Source organism: Crinia signifera, chromosome 6 (assembly GCF_055691185.1).
Source record: "Crinia signifera chromosome 6, ASM5569118v1, whole genome shotgun sequence".
NCBI lineage: Eukaryota > Metazoa > Chordata > Amphibia > Anura > Myobatrachidae > Crinia > Crinia signifera.
This window is the reverse complement of record NC_139222.1, coordinates 89,567,298-89,589,313: the sequence shown is the minus strand read 5'-3', so window position 1 is coordinate 89,589,313 and position 22,016 is coordinate 89,567,298. Positions and strand designations below refer to the sequence as shown.

At 45.5% G+C, this 22,016-nt stretch overlaps 1 protein-coding gene across 1 annotated transcript in view; it reads left to right on the top strand.

Moving 5' to 3' along the window:
* Positions 1-3,427: 3,427 nt before the first annotated feature.
* ARFGEF2 (ARF guanine nucleotide exchange factor 2) overlaps positions 3,428-22,016 on the top strand; it is a 53,052-nt gene continuing 34,463 nt past the window's right edge. Inside the window, exons 1-7 of the mRNA XM_083146419.1 lie at positions 3,428-3,705; positions 13,473-13,503; positions 15,488-15,611; positions 16,064-16,210; positions 16,500-16,679; positions 20,467-20,671; positions 20,809-21,150. Of these exons, the coding sequence (XP_083002545.1) occupies positions 3,573-3,705; positions 13,473-13,503; positions 15,488-15,611; positions 16,064-16,210; positions 16,500-16,679; positions 20,467-20,671; positions 20,809-21,150 (1,162 nt within the window). The 5' untranslated portion in view covers positions 3,428-3,572. The remainder of the gene's footprint in view (positions 3,706-13,472; positions 13,504-15,487; positions 15,612-16,063; positions 16,211-16,499; positions 16,680-20,466; positions 20,672-20,808; positions 21,151-22,016) is intronic.

The following is a 22,016-nucleotide window of genomic DNA, read 5'->3' as shown; positions in this document are numbered from 1 at the left end:
GGCATAACAATGTAGGTCAAGTGATCGTCAGTACTTATCCAATATACATAATGTCTCCCATAGTTCCATACATACTGTCAAATTCCTGTTATTTGTTATTGATTTGCGTTACTAATTAATATTTCTGTATCCATTTAATATTTTAAATTGTCTTAACACAGCAAAAAAAATTATTTACAATGTTTTAATAATATAGTACTTTGTTTTTGTTACGTTGATTTGGCCTCTTTATTTATACAATATATATATATATATATATATATGTAATAGATGTAACAAAGTTGCTTGGTGTACAGGGGCAAACATACAGGGCGATTGCAGCCCCATTTATAAGCGATCTGACTAGGGACCTTATTCTGGTATGTTCGTAGGACCACGTGCATTCGCACGGGGCCGCTGTTTGCGGTTTGCACATGTGCATGCACTTGGTGTGTGTGGCCATGTCGAACACACACAACCTTGCGGTTCTGAGCGCTTCAAAAACCATTTGATGGTTGGCAACCATCGAATTATATCAGCCACCCATTCAAGGCTGCGAATGGATGTTTATGCAAAACATCCATTCGCAATGCTGCGGGGAAAATCGGCGAATAGTGGGGGGCGGGCATTTGGACGCACGGCGAGCGGCGCTGCAGCAAACTAACACTGCTTTGCGAGCAAACCAGAATGAGGGCCTAGTTCCCATCCTCCGCAGGGACCCCGCCGCTGTGTGGCACTAAGGAGACTGGAGGATCAGTCATTACGCGGCTGCAGCCGCAATTTCTGTTTGCCGGGTGCCCGCTGCTTTGTATATTGATATTACTAGCGGCACACCCGGCTCAGGAACATGGGGCAGATGTATTAAGCCTGGAGAAGCGATAAACTGGAGATAACTTCGAAGAGTTAAGCTGGCCATACATCAGAAAGATCGATCTTAAGATCGATTGCACTCATGAGTGTGTACAATTTCCCTTGAAATCCCCAGCAGTCCTTGGTGGTTTTTGGACACACAATCTGCATACAATCCATCATACAATCAGTCATACAATCCATCTTATGATTGATTGTATGATTGTGTACACAAGATGTGCACACAATCTGCATACAATCCATCTTACAATCAATTGAGATTGTATGATTGGGTACAATATCTTTCTGATGTATGGCCAGCTTTAACGCACCAGCCAATCAGCTGTGTTTGAAATATGACAGTTGGGATCTGATTGGCTGGTGCGTTATCTCCTTCCACTTTATCTCCAGTTTATCTCTTCACCAGGCTTAATACATCTGCCCCATTAATTCTGTTGAAGCAGCAGCGGCAGCACCTCTAAAGGCCCCCATACACTAGCCGATTTTGGTCCGATTTTGGCCAGATCCGACTGATCTGGCCAAAATCGGACCAAAATCAGCTAGTTTTGATGTCCCCTCAGATCCGATGCGCGGTCCCGTGCGCATCGGATCTGCGTCGGGTGGTCGGACCTGCTGCACGTCCGACCACCCGACTTGGGACCTAGTGGGGCGGCGGTGGAGGGAGCAGGGGGGGCTGGGGACGCTGCGGGGGACACGTCTGTGTCCCCCGCTGCTGGGGACGCTGCGGGGGACAGCGTCTGTGCGGCGAGAAGGTAGAGGGAGCAGGGGGGGCTGGAGACGCTGCAGGGGACACAGGCTGCATAGAGCCGGGCAGGGGGAGCCGGCCGGGAGCTGTCAGTAATGAATAAAAAAAAAAAGCCCATACAATGAATGGGCGGCCTGTGATTGGCTGAGCGCTCTCTCAGCCAGTCAGCAATTGGCTGAGAGAGCGCTCAGCAGCCAATCACAGGCTGCCCATTCATTGTATGGGCTTTTTTTTTTTATTCATTACTGACAGCTCCCGGCCGGCTCCCCTTGCCCGGCTCTATGCAGCCTGTGTCCCCCGCAGCGTCTCCAGCCCCCCCTGCTCCCTCTACCTTCTCGCCGCACAGACGCTGTCCCCCGCAGCGTCCCCAGCAGCGGGGGACATAGATGTGTCCCCAGCAGCGGGGGACACAGATGTGTCCCCCGCAGCGTCCCCAGCCCCCCTGCTCCCACCAGCTCCCACCTCTTAGCCCCCCCCCCTGCTCCCCGGGTTTTTTACATGTGATAAATCGAGACGATTTATCACATGTAAAAAATGGCACATCAAGTGCCAATCTAATCAAGCTCCCCCGGGGAGCAGCCGGGGAAGCTCAGGGGGAAGTCGGGGGCGACTTGTCCTAAGGACAAGTCGCCCTAGTGTATGGGGGCCTTAAGACATACCAGACACCAGCAGCCGGAGTTGAAGGGCCACTAAAGATGTTGCAGTGTGACTGTGCATGCTGCTGCAGTGACTGTGCCATGTGCAGGGACCAGGCACAGGAATGTAATCACCAATCCAGTGTCCTCTATCTTTACAGTCACCCCCCCCCCTTCCCCCAACCCAGTATATTCTTTCCCCAAACACCACCCACTGTGCCCATTTCACTTCCCACCTACCTATAAACCACCAGCCAGTCCAGTCACATTGCCCCTCCCCCCTCATTCACTCCATTGTCACCACTACTGCAGCCATCTGTATCTCCTATCACTATCTCACTGCTCCCTTTCCCATCCTGCACAGTACCCCTATTTTTACAGTGTTCCCCCACCCATCCCAGTATCCACTGTTTTCTATGGGTGAAATGGGTTGAATGTGAATGGTACAAAAACAGTATTGAAAGGGTAATATACCGGTTACAACATGCAATGTGTGAAAGGGGTTTAACTGGCTTTAGACCCGTTTTAAGAAACATTTATAAAAATGGGTTGGAAGCAGGTTTGCAATGTGAAAGCAGCGCTACTAAAATTAATACAAAGTGAAAAAGTTTTAGAAACAAGTGTTACAAGTGTTAGCAAAGTTATTTGACTTCCATACATGACAAGTCTATGCTCTGGACACACTATACAATGGGGGTTATTCGCAGCCTTGTGAGTCCACCAAACCCTGCCTTGCGAACTGTGGCCTTAAATAGCTTTAGGGCTCCACTAAAACTAAATTTTTTGTTCATCTGTGTAGTTTTATAAAGGACTCAGTATATGTTTATCCTGCTTCACTGACTGCCCTACTCCATTTAATAAGCTGTTGATAGCGGGTAACTAGATATTTCCCTATTAATCTATGGTGGCAGTGGTAATAATAATAATAATTATTATTATTGTAATAGATTTAGTGACAACAGTATACGCCTAGCTGTATGAGTGATCCCCGCACACAATGCTGCAGACAGGGATAAGATAAGTCGGTTAGCTGCATGCGAGGCTCCGGGAAAATGGCCGCACACCTGTAACACGGAAACAACGGACACTCAGCATACGGCGGCCCCGGAACAGCTCTGGCTGCTCTCTGACAGTTGCCGCCGCCCACTCACCCCAAGCTGACAGGCGCAGTTACGCCCCCAGTCGGCTTCACCTGAGGCTTGGGCGCAGATCGTCGGTTTGCCAACATGGAAGGGGCGTGGCTGGGAGAGGGTCATGTGACGGGCTCCAAGATGGCGGCGCAGTGCTGACTACCTGACGGGGCAGAGTCCCCCCCCCAGTGTCTGTGATAGCGCAGCTGGGACATGCAGGAGCCGGGGAAGGGGCACAAAACCAAGACCATGTTCCTGTCCCGGGCCCTGGAGAAGATCCTGGCCGACAAGGATGTCAGGAAGGCCCAGAACGCGCAGCTGAGGAAGGCGTGTGAGGTGGCCTTAGGTGAGAGGCTGGGTGGGGAGGAGCTGTGATTCTGGGGGCATCTGTCAGATGGGGGGAACCTGTCTCTCACACTGCGGGGATCAGCATCACCGTAGGGTGAGGGTTAGAGTATCGCACTGAGCATCAGTTAGACGGGTGCTGCCACATCGGAGAATTTGTCATATTACCAGGTGGTGGGGGGATGATCTGTCATACGGATTATTTGTCAGGAGCAAAGTACTTGACCTACTACATGTATACTATATAGATCTATATCTGTCAATCATTTGTGTATTTTCTTTATAAAAGGTCCCCTAATTGCTTATGGAGTGCTCTCAGAGTAATATATGCTATCTATTAATTTAACAAAAACGAATCTGTTATGTAGACTCTCAGGGGCATATTCATTTACCATTTGCCAGATTGGTAAAGTTCCAGGTTTTGCGCCTGCTGCTATGCAATTAATTGCCAATTTCTCTGCACAGTAACCCCCCAGATAAGGCGGGATGTGCAGGAATCTATAAGTCTGCACGTGCAGGAAATCTCATTGGGTGCATTTTAATACAAATTGTATTTTTCTCACAATTCCTGAGGCTGCATAAAGTTTAGATAGGCAGGATCTGTCCAATTGTAATATTGTAGATGACTTATCTCACAATATTATTTCATATAGATTGCAAGCTTGCGAGCAGGGCCCTCCTACCTCTGTTGGTTTGTTTCTACCCAGTTAGTGTAATCACTGTTGTTTCCAATTGTAAAGCGGAATATGCTGCGCTATATAAGAAACTAAATAAATATACTGAGGAAATTCCCATATAATAAAAGGCCAATGCATGCTCCCCCTCATCTTTATGGGGGTAATTCGAATGTTTTGCATGTCAGCAGCCACTAGATCAGGGGTGTCCAAACTTTTTGCAACGAGGGCCAGATTTGGTGAGGTGTAAATGTGTGGGGGCCGACCATTCAGCCTGACATTCTTTGAATCATTAATCACATCAGAATGGTCCCCTACTCTGCCCCCATTCACTGTATGTCCCCCAGCCTGCCCCTTCACTGTATATTCCCCTGCCTGACCATCCTTCTCTGTATGTCCCACAGCCTGCCCCTCCTTTACTGTATGTTCCCCACTTTGCACCCATTCACTCTGTCCCATAGCTTGCCCTCCCTTCTCTGAATGTCCAGGGGTTGGGCGCACACTCACCCGAAAGCCGCCAAACACATCTCACTGTGGCGGCACTGCACCTCCTCACTGCTGCAGACAGCAAGGTAAAGGCGCGCTCGCTGGGACCCCACCTTTAGTGTCTTGTGCTGTGCATCCTGCATCTGATGCTCTGCCTGCTTCTGGCTGGAGGCTGCGGGCCACTGGAAATGATGGCACGGACCGCAATTGGCCCCCGGGCCGGACTTTGGACATGCCTGCACTAGATGATGCCTGAAGGAGCAAGTGTTGCTTTGATCAGCCTGGCACAGCCAAGGGCGATGACAATACTGTTATGTTGTTCCATCTTACTGATGGGCTGTACATTAGTTTACAAATAAAATTAATTGTGAAAGAAGAATTTAAATCCTCTTACTATGCTCATTGTACAAGTTACACTAGTTTGTCAGGTTTAACAGACAGGTCGGATGTATACTGTCTGCGTGTGTTTTATGTAGTTAAGAATTTAACAAAGTGAAATTGCCGGATGTGTTTTGAACCTTTTAGTTCACATTGCTCTGTGTTGCTGTAGGTATGCGATGCGTGCTCCCGTAATTTACAAAAAGTATGTGCAGCCTTACTTTCTGTACTAGATCCCATTGCATCTAGTTCAAACTGCACGCTGTTGTAGTGCATCGCATGCGATTTGAACTAGATGCGATCTAGTACAAAACGTACCGTGTGCGGGCACCTTAACACCTACAGTATATACAGGTAGACCTCTTTGCTGTAGGAAAGTGGGAGAAGATAGCCTGGAACTCCCAATTCTACCTCAGTTTATGCACTTTTTCTCTGGGACAGTTTAATTAGCAGTGCTAATTAATGGGTGCCCATCAGTGATGTAGGAGTAGCCCAGCAGTGGCTTGTGGCCATAATTATACCCCATTCACACCAGAAGCAATTTACTGGGTTAAAGATTTTCAACCCAGGTATTTGCTGAAACACCCAAACTTTTTTTTGGTGTGAATGGGTCAATCCGCGTCGCCGACCCTACTTTGGACCAGGGTCTGGCTGACCATTTCATACTGAAGAAAAACCCAGGTTTTTCAGCAAATTTCTGGATTTAAAAGCTTTTGCTTCTGGTGTGAATTTAGGTCAGACTAGAGCTGGCAAAATGACCCGACACTCAAAAATGCCAGGTAATTGCTGGGTTGGCAGTATGAATTGGGTATTAAATCAACCTTCATGTCTCTCCTATATGTCATTGGCCTCCTATGAAGGAGCAGTTCTGTAAATGTTTGTGAAGGTGAGGGAAGAGACACTCAGGAACATTCCAGCACTGTTAAAATAAATATTTTCTTCCACAGGTAAAGGCCCATACACACTGGATGATTTTGAGCTGAAAGCCACTCAAACTTGGTGTTTTGAGCGGCTTTCAGCTCAAAGCCACCCAGTGTGTATGGCCTGGTAATGAGCGGTGATGCACGCTCCCGCATCATTCCCGGAAAGCCATTCATCTGCTTGTATTAGCGCTGCACTATGCAAAGCTGTCCGCCCGCTGACAGCATGTATGCACTGAGCGGCTTTCCCCCGTCATCGCTGTCCATACACGCTGTGCAAAATTGCCCAGAGTGTGTGTGTGTGTGTGGACCTTAACCTTTAAACGGCTGAACAAATTATCTTTTGTGATGTTTTGCACATTTGGATGAGTATAACGGGATGCGAGGGGTAGCTCCACGATCCGTTGTGCAATATGTTACAACTTAATGTAGTTGTATGCTGTAGTTCATTACATCACCCCTACTGATGTGCTTATGAATGACCGCTGTGCACTATTAATCGGCCGTACGCCCTTAACGATGCATTACAATATATCTTCTAGTGTGTAACAAGTTTGTCCTGGATATTCGGCGTGAAATGTAATAGTGAGGGAATCAGAAAGTGAGATTAATACGTGTGAAGACCCTGTATTTCTAAGCGGTATTTAAAACTGGTCTGAGCCTACTAACCCCTTTCACATTGCAGAGTAAAGCGGGTATATTACCATTTAAATAGCGTTTAAGTAGAAGCATCCCCCCCCCCCCACCTACCTGGGCAGCACAGGGAAGGGATCCAGGCAGCAGAGTCAGGTCTGAACTAGTAGTTCCCATCCGCCGCAGGGACCCCGCCGCTGATATCACATATGCCGCAGGGACCCCCTGCCCACCACCAACCTGATCCTGCTGCCCATATCCCTTCCCTGCGCTGTTGCCACATGGCTAAACCCCACTGCCTCCATGCATTTCTAATGAGCGCAGTGCATATTAAGTGAGTGGGTCCCGCTCATTACATATGCAGGGGGAGGGGTCCCACTCATTAAATATGCACTGTGCTGTGTCCCGCTCATTGGATATGCACGAAGCGGGACCAATACTGCCTGAGTACCGTTTCAGACCTGTTCAGACTGCAAAAAATGGGCCTGAAATGGGTAGGACTCTGCATTATAACCGTTTAGAAATACCAGTTATCTGTAACAGGTAAATGCAGACTGGTGCTTTCACACTGCAGCTCTAACTGTTTTAAAAGGCTAAATACTGGTTTAGAGCTGCAGTGTGAACGGGGTATTAGTAAGAAATCTCGAGTTTTTAAAGTGCCAATCATTTACACGGCAAAATCAAACTAGTATTGCAATGTAAATGATTGCCGCTTTATAAAAAAAAAAATGGAGATTTCTTACCAAATCCCTCACTTTCTGATTCTCTCACCCTATTACATTTCACCCATTTAGTCTCTTTTTTACAGTTATTTTGTTGCACTTCTTGTGGCTTTCAGTTATCTACTCACACTTAGAGTAATCTTTTAAAAATAAAAAACTGGGAAATAGACTAGTGCTGGTGTCTCCTCATTCTTAAGGTCCATACACACTGGGTGTTTTTTCTGGGCCGCTTTATGCATTCACACTGAGTGATTTTTACCCTTCAGAGCAATTTTCCCAGGGGTGGATGACTTTCCATAGCAGGATGCTATGGAAAGCCGTCCACCCCATCGCTCATCTGCTGGTAATACCAGCAGATGAGTGGCAGCCATTGGCAATGATGCGGGAGCACGCAGCACCGCTCATAGCTGGCCCACACACATAGGGTGGCTTTTTTGCTAAAAGCAGCTCAAACAACTAAACTGATCTGTTTTCAGCTCAGTGTGTAAAGGGCCTTAAGGATTCATTTAGAAAGAAAACTTTAATTACTGAACACAATAGTCCTAAAGTGGTGATAGCTTGGACTTTGATTTTATGTGTTTTTGTGTATAACATTTTTTTTTTTTTATTGCATGTGTGGAAGGAGACATATGAAGTAGATGTTTTGGTAGTGTAATAAATAAAGGCAGCAGGCTTTGGTAAAAAGAATAAATAGGCCAGAATAATTATTGTTTTGTGTGGAGATATTAGTTCTTGGGTTCTAAAGACACTAAAATAATTGTTTAGCTAACAAATAAAGGTACTTGTTTCCTAGCAAGGCCACACCGATTTGCATCGGGGTGGTCGTGTCGGAAAAAACGCGTCGTGGCATGCATCGATCGACCCGATTTTACATTGGATTCAATGTAAAATATTCCCCAGATCCCCAATTTTACACCCTCAACGCCGCCACCCTACGATTGACGCCAACTCAAAGCGTGGCGAGCGGCGGCGGTGCGTGTCCTGTAACCTTTTCATACCCCTACTATCCACGTCGGCGTGGAGTTGAGAATATAAAGTGTGGCGAGCAAAGTGAGCCACCGAGCCCGAAGCGTGGCGAGCGGACGCGTATAACTTCACAGGTATACGCGTCCCCTCGCGGGGCTCGCTATGCTCGCCATGCTTCGGGCTCGCTGCGCTCCCCACACTTTATATTCTCAACTCCACGCCGACGTGGATAGTAGGGGTATGAAAAGGTCGGAGGACGCGCACCGCCGCCCCTCGCGGGCTCGCTGCGCTCGCCACGCTTCGGGTTGGCGTCAATCGTGAGGTAACGACGGGGCCATATACAATGTGAAATGGGTCATATTGGCCCATTTCACATTGTTTTCTATGTGAGATGGACTTAATCAAGTCCATCTCATCTTGTGCCATTATAATGGCACAAGACCGACGCGATGCTCCCGATTTCAGTGTTAAAAAATATTTTAACATTGAAGCCTATGGCAAAATCGTGGGCATCGCGTCGGGGGCAATTTTAATGGCCGCGACCGACGCGATGCCCCCGATTTTGCCTTTGACGGTAAAATGGACCTGATTTCAAAGGAAATCGGGTCCATCGCGGGCATCGTGTACCTTAACTTTAAGGTACACGATGTGGCCGTTCTAGGAAACAAGTACCCAAATAAATGTAGGTGTTTTTTTTTTTTTCTGTAGATTAGAAGTACATTTATAGGGAAGAAAAAGGTGGTGTGACCTGAAGCAACAGCGGTCCTGGGGTACTTCAGAAATCTGATAGTGCGGCCAATGTCTGCTGGATGGAGCATCTTGATGCACACCATGGCAGATCAGAGCTGCAGCTGGTGGGCATCTCAACTGACAGCCCATCAGCTGCAGCGTCACCATCATTTTGCAGTAGTGGCTGCAAAAAAAGATGCAGCTGCTACAGCTTGGTGTCCACTACCCCCATGAATCACGCCAGTTGATTCAAAAGTTATAGGTACATCTATGTTAAAATGGTTTCATTAATCATAAAAGCATAGTATTTATCAGTCCTTTAATACCAGCTCATTTAATCCAAGCAGCTGTTATTTATATTGTACTAGATAGAATAAGAAACTAAAAATATGTATATTTAATTTTCTTGCTCTATAAATAATTTCAGCCTACAGTGTCTTCCACCTGAACTCTTCTGTATTTGTTCATAGTATTATTCTGCATATCAGTGTCTTATACCCCTTTCACAGCAACGTCCTGGGTTTGATTTGGAATTTGTTCCAACCCAGGTGAGAACTGTGAACCTACCTGGGTTTTCCCCGGTCAGCCCTGTTTTCCCCATGTTCCTGCTTTCCATGTGCTGTTAACCGGAACTTGGTTGGATGACCCGAGTCATGCTTTCCCACTGCCTCGTTACCCAGGTCCTTCACATGTCCAACCCTGCTCGCTACCTCGGTTGGATTTCTTGGTTGCTGGACCCAGGTTATTTTTCAGAGACCCTTTCATGCCAAGCAGCAGTCCAGGTTAACCCAGCAATAAGATTATTGTGGCAGAGTTATGTGGTATTTCAGTGAATATATCTTTACTTTCCATATTACTGGTTACAGTTCAGGGCTCCCATGGTCCTCTTTAGAAGGTTTGATATATCTCCACATGTACTGTATGTGCTCAGTAGGATCTGCTAATTGGCCTGAGCACAAAAAAGCTTAATCTGTCCAAATTTGTAGTATGCACGATCTTAAGCTGTGGACACATGGTGCAGTTTGGGCTATTGATTTTGACTACGTAGTCAAAACCGATAGCAAGTTAGTGCAAATCAGTGTTTTGGCACATCCGATCTCAATGCGTGGCCCCTCGGCATCGGAATCAAAAGTAGAAATGAGTAGATGGTTTTCCGATGCAGTCTGAGTGACTTCAGTATTTGGACGCTTTGCTTGGATAGCAGATGCATGCAGGAAGTGTCTATATCCAACAGGCACCGTCTGCTGTGTTTGAATTTTAGTTGTAAAGTGTTGTACAGCCACTTCCTTGTGTTAGGAGGGAGAGTTAGGATTGGTCACTAACCGAGAGGGTTAGGGTTATTATTCTGTTAGTATATGCCTTCTAGCATTGATATTCATTTGTAAGAAGAAATAATTAACTTGTACAACAAAATTAAGATCACCACTGGTTTTATCTGATAATTCCAGCAGACAATGTTGTTCAATAACATACATGTACAGTATGTGACACTAGACCCAGCAATGGCTAACGTAAAGGGGCCGTGAGATAAGGTGGAAAATATCAGTTCTGGAGAATCCAGCTGAACCTGATTTTCAGTGTGTTCTGCAATTGTGTGGTTATCTGACATTCCTGTGACTCGCTTGTATTTGAAATTCTACCATTTTCTCAGATAAATGTGTGTAGGCTGTAAGCAGAAATACCTGTATTTAAAAGTATTATGTGAAACAGAACATAGACGTTTGGGGGCTGATGCTGTTAGCAGTGTATATTGTGTTCTTTCCCAATGCGCAGACTTACAAATATTGAGTGTACACAATACGAAAGATGCTTAGGCCCCTACCACAATAGGCAACCCTGGCAGTAGCCGATATAGTTAATAATATCGGCCTGGGATGGCCAATATTGAAATATTGGATTTCCGGCAAATTAGCCCGGTAATTTGTCCTGGGTACCTTTCACACCAGAGGTAGTACCGGGTTGTTCCCGGACTCAACCCGGGAATTTAAGCTGGTGTGAATGGGGTATCAGAAGCCACTTTAAGGGATATCGTTTACAATATCCTTTCATGTGTATATGGTTAAAGCCGATATTGGAGGCGGCGGGGTGCTGGCATCGGCAAGTGCGTACACACTCACCGATGCCAGGTGCAAGGGGGCTGACAGCTGGGGGAGTGATGGTCATGCTGCGTCGTTAACGACATGCGGGAGCGCGAACCGTTAACTATATGAAGTGTACACATTAGGCAATGTTCAGAATATCGCTCATTCTAAACCATATCATCTAGAATGTATGGGACTTTAAGATGCATTTCTTGAGTAGTAAGGGCTATTTCACACGCTCCGGCTTCCTGCCGGGGGGCGAAATCCCGCACTGCCAGGAAGCCGTGCCGCAAACAGTAGTTTAAAATGGAGGGGATGGCCACAGCCCGGCAGCTGTCCCTTCCAGTGGTGGGATCCGGCGGCCGGGCCGTGGCCGTCCCGTGTGAATGGACACGTGTCCATTATAAACTACTGTGTGTGGCACGGCTTCCTGGCAGTGTGGAGTTTCGCTGTCCGGCAGGAGCCGGAGCGTGTGAAATAGCCCTAAGGCTGTGTTTTCATTTTCACATAGGAAAAGTTCAGAGAGAAATAGTGGACAGAACTGCAAGGTAGGGAGAATTGGTAGCAGGCATTTCTTTTTTACCTAGTACATACATGGACAGAAAAGTTTTATTGTTCCTCAGTGAGAAAAACAAAATAGCAATCTAGCAAATATGATACCTTTTAATGGCTAACAAAAATAAATGTTGTTATAATGCAAGCTTTCGAGACTACTTAGGTCTCTTCCTCAGGCATGGACATGCTCACTTATTACTAGCTAGCAGCAATTCTGGCTTACAGATAGCGGATGTGCTGTATAAGTGAGAATAAAGCCTGAGTTCCGTCTGCCAGATCTGTTCATCCTATTCCTTATGTGATTGATAATTACCTAGTGATACATGTGACTCTGTATTATGGTTTTACGATACTTGGAGCTATTTCTTCCTGGTCTCACTCTTGTGAGGTCGGAGTTCAGGCTCATGTCTGGTGTAACACATGTAAGGTATCTTCTTAAGACCTGCTGTAAAAGTTACGGGGCAGATGTACTAAGCCTTGAAGAGTGATACAGCGGAGAGGGGAAAAATAGAAACCAATTGGCTCCAAACTGGCAATTTTTTTACACATAGCGTGTGCTGTGGCAGTTAGGAGCTGACTGGCTGGTTCTCACTCTTGAATCCTTAGTACATCTCTCCCATAATAACAGAATGTTTCCATATACAGTAGCAGCTATTTCTTCAGTATGTGTGATTCCTGGCTTGGGAGTTCACAGTATTAGTGGCTGTGGGCCTTATTCTAGTTCACGCTTAGAGGAAAATTCCTTCTCAAATGGACAAAACCATGTGCACTGCAGGTGGGGCAGATATAACATGTGCAGAGAAAGTAAGTTTTGGGTGGGGTTTTTCTTCAAAGTGAGATCATATTGCAGTGTAAAAATAAAGCAACCAGTATTTTCCCTGCACAGAAACAAAATAACGCATCCAAATCTAATTCTGTCTGCACCTGTTACATCTGCCCACCTGCAGTGCACATGGTTTTGTCCATCTGAGAAGGAATTTGCCTCTAAGAATGAACTAGAATAAGGCCCTGTGTGTGACAAGAGGAAATTCACAGTGCAAGGTGCTTCAATATTTCCAAACTAGTCTAGTATGAGTCCTGGGACTTTCTTTTTTGCCTAAAGTTATCTAATCTTTTTTGTTTTACCAAGGCTGTGAGATGTCATTGTTCTTAACCTGCTACTGTGAAAGGAAATGCCTGAAAAGCCTAGTTAATGATTTTCCAGCGTCTCTCCTCACCCTGTGGTTACCTGTATAAAGTGTCTCTGCCTGTGTGTAAGCCATCTGTTGGAAGGTATATGTAACCGATCTCATAGGCGTTGGTGAGAATGCTGTGCGGTCACGTGTCTCAGTGCGGCCTGAGGTGATTTTATGTAGCGCCTTTACCTCTAGTAATAATCCTTTCATGGTTTGTGTTTATCTCTCCCCATTGTGCTGACTTCAAAAGCATAGAGACACGAGTCCTTCAGGAAATACGTGCTCATCCACACGTATTGTCCTGTCCATGGACTTTTACCATTGTCAACAAGGGTCTGGTAAAACATGATACTGATGTCTGTGTAAACGAGTAAAACAACCTGTGAATGGCAGGCAGTAATTACGTAATAATTTCACTAACAGTCGCTTTCATTTTTTATGTTTTACAGATGAAATTAAATCTGAATTGGAACAGCCGAAGTAAGTGGCAAAACACACAGGCTTCTTGTTCATGATGTTGACACTGGAGGAAGGCCCTGCTTCATCTCATTCATTGTACAGCTCCATTTGTCTTGATGTGTCTAATTAATTATTTATTTATTAACAGTATCTTATATAGCGCACACACATTCCGCAGCGCTTTACAGAGAATATTTGAACATTCACATCAGTCCCTGCCCCAGTGGAGCTTACATTCTATATTCCCTACCGCATTAATTAGGGTTAATTTTGTTACGAGACAAATGACCTAACAGTATATTTTTGGATTGTGGGAGGAAACCGGAGTACCTGGAGGAAACCCCTGCAAACACAGGGAGAATATACAAACTCCGCACAGTTAGGGCCATGGTGGGAATCGAGCCCATGACATCAGCGATGTGAGGCAGTAATGATAACCATAGATTGTAAGCTTGCAGCAGGGCCCTCTTACCCCCAAGTCTGTCTGTTGTTACACAGTTTGTTTTATCACTGTCGACAATTGTAAAGCGCAACGGAATCTGCTGCACTATATAAGAAACTAAATAAATTACATCATCCGTACTGCCGCATGTGTCTAAGATGCCACATACTGACTATGGACACATCAATACCATACCCTCCAACATGACCCATTCTATTCGGTACACAATGCTCTGTTCCTGGACGTCCCTTGTAATGTATGATTGCCATCACCTGTGTTGAAACACCCTTCTCTTCAATTACCTAGTTCCACACAGGTGCTGGCAATCCTACATTACCAGGGACGTCCAGGAACAGAGCATTGTGTACCGAATGGAATGGGTCATGTTGGAGGGTATGCAATACTACTATGAACTGCAGATAAAGCTGTGTATTTATTACCAATTACTTGTATAGCTCACACATATTCCGCAACACTAAGAAAATAATTGGCCATTTGCCTCAGTCCTCACTTTGGTAGAGTTTACAGTGTACAGTCTAGAGCAGTGGTTCTCAACCTCAGTCTTCATGGCCCCCACACAGTTCACGTTTTCTAGGTCACCGAGCAGATGCACTCATTACTCACTGACACATTTTAAAAGATCCACAAGTGGAGCTAATTATTTCATTTGCGATTCTTTGTGGAGACATGGAGAACGTGCAATGTTTGGGGGTCCTAAGGTTGAGAACCACTGGTCTAGAGAGAGGGGATAGATGGAACTGGGTGTTTCCAGCATGTGCTTATTCGGCTTACCCGCATGTGCTTATTAGGCTTATGTACTGTATTGCATACATCCCAACATGACCCTCTCCAGGAGGGACACAAAGCTCTGCTCCTGCACTTTCTTCTAGATGCATGATTACCTTCATGTGTGTTAAACAGGTTAATCGATAAGAAAGGCGCTTCAACACAGGTGATGGCAATCATACATTAAGAGGGAAGTGCAGGAGAAGAGCATTGTGTCCCTCCTGGACAGGGTCATGTTGGGAGGTATGGTATTGATAACTCCATCAGAAAAAGGATGGTCCTTCTAATGTTATCTAATGCAGGATTAGCATAGCCCAATATGGCCCTCCTAGTACCGATGTGGCCCTTGAACTCCTTATGAGCCAACAGCATAGTATTTCTTGTTATAATAGGACTGAATGTTGTGTGTGTTGTGCAGCTGATAGCTGTGTTTGTCTAGCTGGGTGTGAATTTATTTAGCAAGTCAGCTTATTTAGTGGCTGCAGTTCCTACAAAGGAACCTGGCCTGATATGGTTTACATATCACCATTATTTTCTCTTTACATGTCATTTTGTGCGGCTTTGTAGAACATGTACTCTTTTGAAGTGCGGTTCATAACCAGGTTTATTTGTTTGTGTAAGAAATGTCTATTTATTAATAGGGCTCTGCAAATATGGCATGTAATAGGATGCGTACTAGTGCAAATATTAGACTGCTTCCCAAACACGCATCACCTTTATATCACCTGAATTTGGGATGTTTATCGGGAGCTGTTCCTCTATTTCCCTCTCTTTTAGGGATGGATCAGCTGTACCCTCCAAAGCTAAATTCATTGAAGCCGACAAGTACTTCCTTCCATTTGAGTTGGCCTGTCAATTAAAGTCCCCTCGTGTTGTCAGCACCTCCCTGGACTGCCTGCAGGTACTTTCTTTGTGTTCTTTCATTTTGATTTAAACGTCCATTCTCAAGAACGGATATCCTTAAAACTTGGAATGCAAGGGTGCCTTGAGGACAGAAACATAGCAATTTCTTTTGTGCTCTTGTTGTACAGATGTTAAAGACTTTTTAAAATATAATGTCGCTAAGGACCCAAACTCTGTTACCTGTACCAGAATTGCTGTTGCGTGGAATCACACAACTTTTCAATGACTGCAAAGTTGTGTACTGCAAATTGTTCATATACAAAGCTATTGTGACTTTTAGATGTTCAAAACGGAAAACTGAGACTGTTCTTGGCTTCAGGTAACAAGAATTCCTTGGCAGAATATACAGTGCAAAGGGATCGGTCTAGCTCCAGATGGGGTTGTCAGGTTTTGTCTATATGTTTAAAATAATATCTGGGTTTCAAGTGATTTTGTGGTGGTGTCTTATAGAAACTAATTGCTTATGGACACATTACTGGCAATGCTCCAGATAAAGGAATTGCCGGGAAACGTCTCATCGATCGTATAGTAGATACAATCTGCAATTGTTTCCAAGGACCCCAAACGGATGAAGGGGTGCAACTCCAAATAATTAAGGTAATGCAGTGTTCTACGAAGATGTTTTTAATGATTGACCTTCATAACAAGTACCTGACTCCTTGTCTGATAGTCGGACGCCATCCTCGCATGTTGCTATTTGGTTTATTTGTGTACAATATTCCTTGTACATTTATAGAATAATACAATGAAGTACTACAGTTTGTAGGTGCTTTTTTCATCTATTTTATTCAATATTGGTGATCTTGGAAAAGTGTCTCTTGACTGTAAATGGTGGCATGGGCTTCTGCTATGATGACCTATAAGTAATGCTGGTTTTGCTCTTCAGGCTCTCCTGACTGTGGTCACGTCCCCTTATGTTGAGATCCATGAAGCCACAGTCCTGCAAACTGTTCGAACGTGTTACAACATATATCTGGCAAGCAAAAATCTAGTGAATCAGACAACTGCTAAAGCCACACTCACTCAGATGCTGAATGTCATCTTCATCCGGATGGAGACTCAAGCTGTAAGACGTGCTTTTATGACTGATATTAAGCTCACACTTCTGTTCTTGAATTGTACTTCTACTTAGCTGTGCCTCTGCTGCCCAGCTGTGCCAAAGTGTGTGTATGTGCTCGCGTGCACGCGCATGTCAGGCAGTAAAGTTTTTATTTACTGGCTGCAGTCCTGTTCAGTTAGGGTCCAGAGTTGATGACAAAAGCAAAATCCTTCTCAAATGCACAAAATCACGTGTAATCTTTGCAGAGCGAGTTAGATTTTGGTGGGGTGTGTTACACTGCAATTTAGATTTCAGTTTTAAAAATAATGCAGCCAGTATTTACCCTGCACAGAAACCAAATAACTCACTTAACTGTAGTTCTCTCTGCACATGGTACATAGTTCAGAATCCCTCCATTGAGATGCTGGCATCCTGTCTGCAGGTCATCCATATGTATCTCTCTTGCTGCTCATATAGCTTTGATGATGAATGTATGACCATCTTTACTCATAGTAACCACCTACGCTCATGGATGCTAGGAGAGGGGTTGAAGAGGTACTAGAAAGAAAATCAGGCAAAATTCTACATGCCTGCAAATACCCACAGTAGACACAGAGTAAAGGATTTAAAGCAGGGGTGTCCAAACTTTTTGTGACGAGGGCCAGTTTTGGTGAGGTGAAAATGTGGGGGGCCGACCATTCAGCCTGACATTCTTTGAATCATTAATCGCATCAGAATGGTCCCCCACTCTGCCCTCATTCACTTTATGTTCCCCAGCCTGCCCCAGCCAGCCTTCATTGTATATTCCGTAGACTGCCCCCCCTCTCTATATTTCCTCCAGCCTTCCCCCCATTCACTGTATGTCCCCCACTCTGCCCCCTTCACTGTATATTCCCCTGCCTGACCAGCTTTCTCTGTATGTCCACCATTCACTGTATGTTCCCCACTCTGCCCCCTTCACTGTATATTCCCCTGCCTGACCAGCTTTCTCTGTATGTCCACCATTCACTGTATGTTCCCCACTCTGCACCCATTCACTCTGTCCCCCAGCCTGTCCTCCCTTCTCTGAATGTCCATCACTGCCTCCAATCACTGTATGTCCCCCAGCCTGACCCTTCTTCACTGTATGTCCCCTACTCTGCCCCCATTGACTGTATGTCCCAAAGCCTGACCTTCCATTCACTGTATGTACTAATGCCTGACCCTCCTTCACTGTGTGTCCCCCAATCTGCCCCCATTCACTGTATGACTTCCATTCACTATGTCCCAACGCCTGCCCCCCCTTCTCTGAATGTCCATCACTGCCTCCATTCACTGTATGTCCCCCAGCCTGACCCTCCTTCACTGTATGTCTCCCACTCTGCCCACATTGCCTGTATGTCCCCCCTGCCTGCCCCCTCCCTTCTCTGTATGTTTCCCAGCCCCTTGTGTGAGCCAAAGGAGGGAGAGGCAAAGCAGGAACTGCAAGGACAGGAGATGCTTGGGCTCCCGCTGCTGCTCTCCTCCTCTCTGCATGTTACGGGAGCAAGCTTCCCCCTTGCTGCACCCCCTCCCCACACACTGCTGTCACTGTGGCTGCGGAGGAGGGTGATATACAATTGCAGCTGCAGGAGTTGGATGCATACTCACCCGAAAGACACCAAACACATCTCACTGTGGCGGCTGGCACCTCCTCACTGCTGCAGACAGCAAGGTAAAGGCACGCTTGCCGGGGCCCCACCTTAAGTGCGGTCTGTCCCGCAACTGATGCTCCACCCACTTCTGGCTTGAGGCTGCGGGCCGCTTAAAAACAGCACAGGCTGCAATTGGCCCCCGGGCCGGACTTTGGACATGCCTGTTCCATCGAATTCAACACCGATCTGACAGATTCTGTGCAAAAATCTCACCCATAAGTGAATATGAGACTTATTGTAAGTCATGTCGGCATTTCGACTAGGAAAAGGTGAGACTAGCAGCTGGGAGGTTTCTGTTTCTTTTTTAAGTGGAAAAACATCACCTCTCCTGACCTAATATAGAGCCTTATTCTGGTTCACTCTTAGAGGCAAATTCCTTCTTAGCTGGACAAAACCATGTACACTGCAGGTGGGGCAGATGTAACTTGTGCAGAGAGAATTAGATTTGGGTGGGGGTTTACTTCAAGGTGAGATGTAAATCGCAGTGTAAAAATAAAGCAGTCAGTATTTTCCCTGCACAGAAACAAAATAACTCACCGAATTTAATGCTCTATGCACCTGTTACATCTGCCCCCCCTGCAGTGCACATGGTTTTGTCCAGCTAAGAAGGAATTTGCCTCTAAGAGTGAACCCATAAGGCCCATAGTTTGTTCTTATGCAGTCTAACTTTCTGAAAGGATCTTTCCAAGAGCCTTTGTAGTGGAGGTGTTTCCAGAACCATCGAAGATGGGTGTCCACTGCAATTTTCCTCTGTAATTATAAGGTCTTATCAGAAGGTTTTGATCCTGGGAGTTTTTCTCATCACAGATGATTTCCCCTTTGGGTACTTTCCCCTAGAGGAGGATTTATTGCTTCTAACCAAGGACTGACCTGACTGAAACTTAGGACACCATGGCTTAGGGTTATTAACAGGAAGATAATAACTTCTTCCCTAGTAGCGTGATGACTTATTTTACCAAATTTAGGTTAAAAAAGGATTGACCCAACAAAGGTTAATGCTTCTAGAAATTGCTCGGAATACATATCTGATGCCCCAGAGAGCAACCACAGCCAACAACTGGCCACAGTAAACAAGGTCCAAACTGTGGATAGACCAAAACATGAGCAACTAAATAAAGACTCTCTCCTCTCCAGGCTATACCCAGTGGTATCCCTACGAATGCCAGCCTTCAAGGTTAGGAGTGGTTATGCACCCTATCTGCTTTTGGGGGCTTTTTTCTCCAGAGGAAGTAGAAATGTGTGATCTGGGCCTCTCCTTAATGTAATGGTAACCAGTGTGTGTGGCCTCCAAAAGATAAGGGGAATCCAGTAAATCCTTAGGAACAATGGTATAGTCTACTTACACTATACCATTGTTCCTAAGGATAAAGTGGATTCCCCTTATCTTCTGCCATTATACACAGTGTAACAGTATTAGGAGAACAGGTACATATCCTGGGGTTAAGGGCAGTACACTGCTTACAAGAGATTGCATAAATCCAAGGTTTCTAGTGCTACTTGCCATGGTTTATTTTATTAAGCAGTAAAACAAAATAAAATGCCTTGCTGTCTGGTACTAAGTAAGCACAGGTCATTCCTAACTACAGAAAAATATTTTCATCAAGCATAGCTCACCTGTTTCTAATAGCCAGCTCATTTTCCACCAGGCAACCTTTCTAGGTTTTTTTTAAACCACATTGGTAAGAAACCATTGGCAAATACACCTGCCTTCCAATGGTTGCCAAATGACTGACCGGCAGTCAGGATTCTGACAGTCATTACACCAACGTCAGAATCCAAACTGCTAATACACCGACAGATGGGCAGCGACTATTCTCTGCCCTGGGGGTCCACTATCCCCATAGAGGGAGAATAGAATAGGTGGTGAGTGCAGCGAGCCACTGTGCCCGCAAGGGGCTTCGTTGCGCTTGCCCTGCTATCTGAGTCCGGGCAGTCGGGATTTCGACATCGGGCTAATGACTGTCGGAATCCCATCTGTCGGTGTGCTATACCACACCCCTTCCAACACTATTCCAGTGTTCTTGTCACACCCCATATACTGTAGCTTTATTTTTACTCTCTTGCTGAGAAGCCTCTTAAATAAATATATGTGGACATTACGGTTATACCTGGAGCCTTATATGCTTGCTTTTCCCCCTCAGGTACAAGAACTTCGAGATTATGAAAAGCAACAACAGAAACTGCATTCCCCTGCAGCTCACAAATTATCTGGGTCCCCCCTTATTGGACCAAGAATACATATACTTCAGCAGAGTGAGCCCTCCATACCTATTACTGGTGATAAAATAAATGGGGGTCAGAACAGAGATAGCCGAACAGAAACCGATGTCAGGACAAGTGCAGCAGGTAAGAGCAATGACCTTGATAATGTGTTGTCATGTAATAAAGTACATTTGACTATTTTTTTCTTAACAAATTCTTCTGCTTAATTTCATAACCATTTATATTATCATTGATCAATGTTTTTTTCTGTGTACTTCCAGAAGAAACATTGGGTCATATGGATAGAATTCGGGAGCCATTGGGTGACTTAGATGGAAATCCAGATAAATCTGGTCCTGTGGATGGGGTTGAGGACACGTTGGGTCGCACAGTGGAAGCTCGGGAGACATTGGGTTGTCCTGATGGAATCCAGGAGATGTCTGATAATGTGGATGGTGTTCGTGAGGTTTCAAATCCTGTAGATGGTGTTCAGGAGACGTCTGGTCCTGTGGATGCAGTTCAGGAGACATCTGGTCCTTTAGATGCTCGTGAGATGCCAGATAATGTGGATGGCTTTCGTGGGACAGATGAAGTTCAGGGCACAACTGAGCTTAAGAGTAAAGGTACATAACTTTATAGCACACAATCAGTAGACCAATATATCACAATTACTTAGAATGGATAAGAGGAACTGAAGAATGTGCTGTTTGCTGCCCATTGCATACTCCACACACTGCTTTTCTGCCGTCTCCTGGGGTGGAAGTAGCTTAGAATTTTTTTTTGCACGAGCAGGCCACAGGCTCCTGCAGCTGATAAGGCTACTAATAGTATATAGGTACTTGTACAGGTCTGAATCTGTATTTGCAGTTTCAAGTGTGAGATGCGACCAGTGTGTGTATATATCCGGCTCTCCCTGTATATTGGATGTCTGCGCCGGGTGCCCGCTCCAATAGATAAATAGAGGGCAGGGGGGAGGAAAAGCAGCACTCCAGGCGTCTTGTCAATAAATCACGATCAGGCCATCCTATGTGGAGAACGTTTCATTGCTTTTATTCAGCAATTTCTTCAGGTCATGGCATCAAGAATAAACAGTATACATGTCCTACCTTCTATAAACCCAGGTGTGGTACAGCGTCTTCCGAAATCGGGATCGCACGCCCGTCCGGTCGGCGCTGTGTGATGACGTCACCAACGTGTACGTCCTGTCTGTGCTCCCGTCACCATGGCAACCAGTAAACAGGAAAGCGCACCATTGCGTGCGCGGCTATAACGATAACAGTAACTGTCACAATGACATATGGATGCTAACATCGCTACTGCATACAGGCTCTGGCATAAATAGCATGTAGAGCAATAGTGAGCATAGCGGCAGTATCAGGAAAGTAGGATATATATAGCAGAGAAGTTATTAGATGGGGGAAATACACATACACATACAGAACACAGGCATTCAAAAAAGGTCAGAGTGTTTAGCAGAGAAGAATAGGAG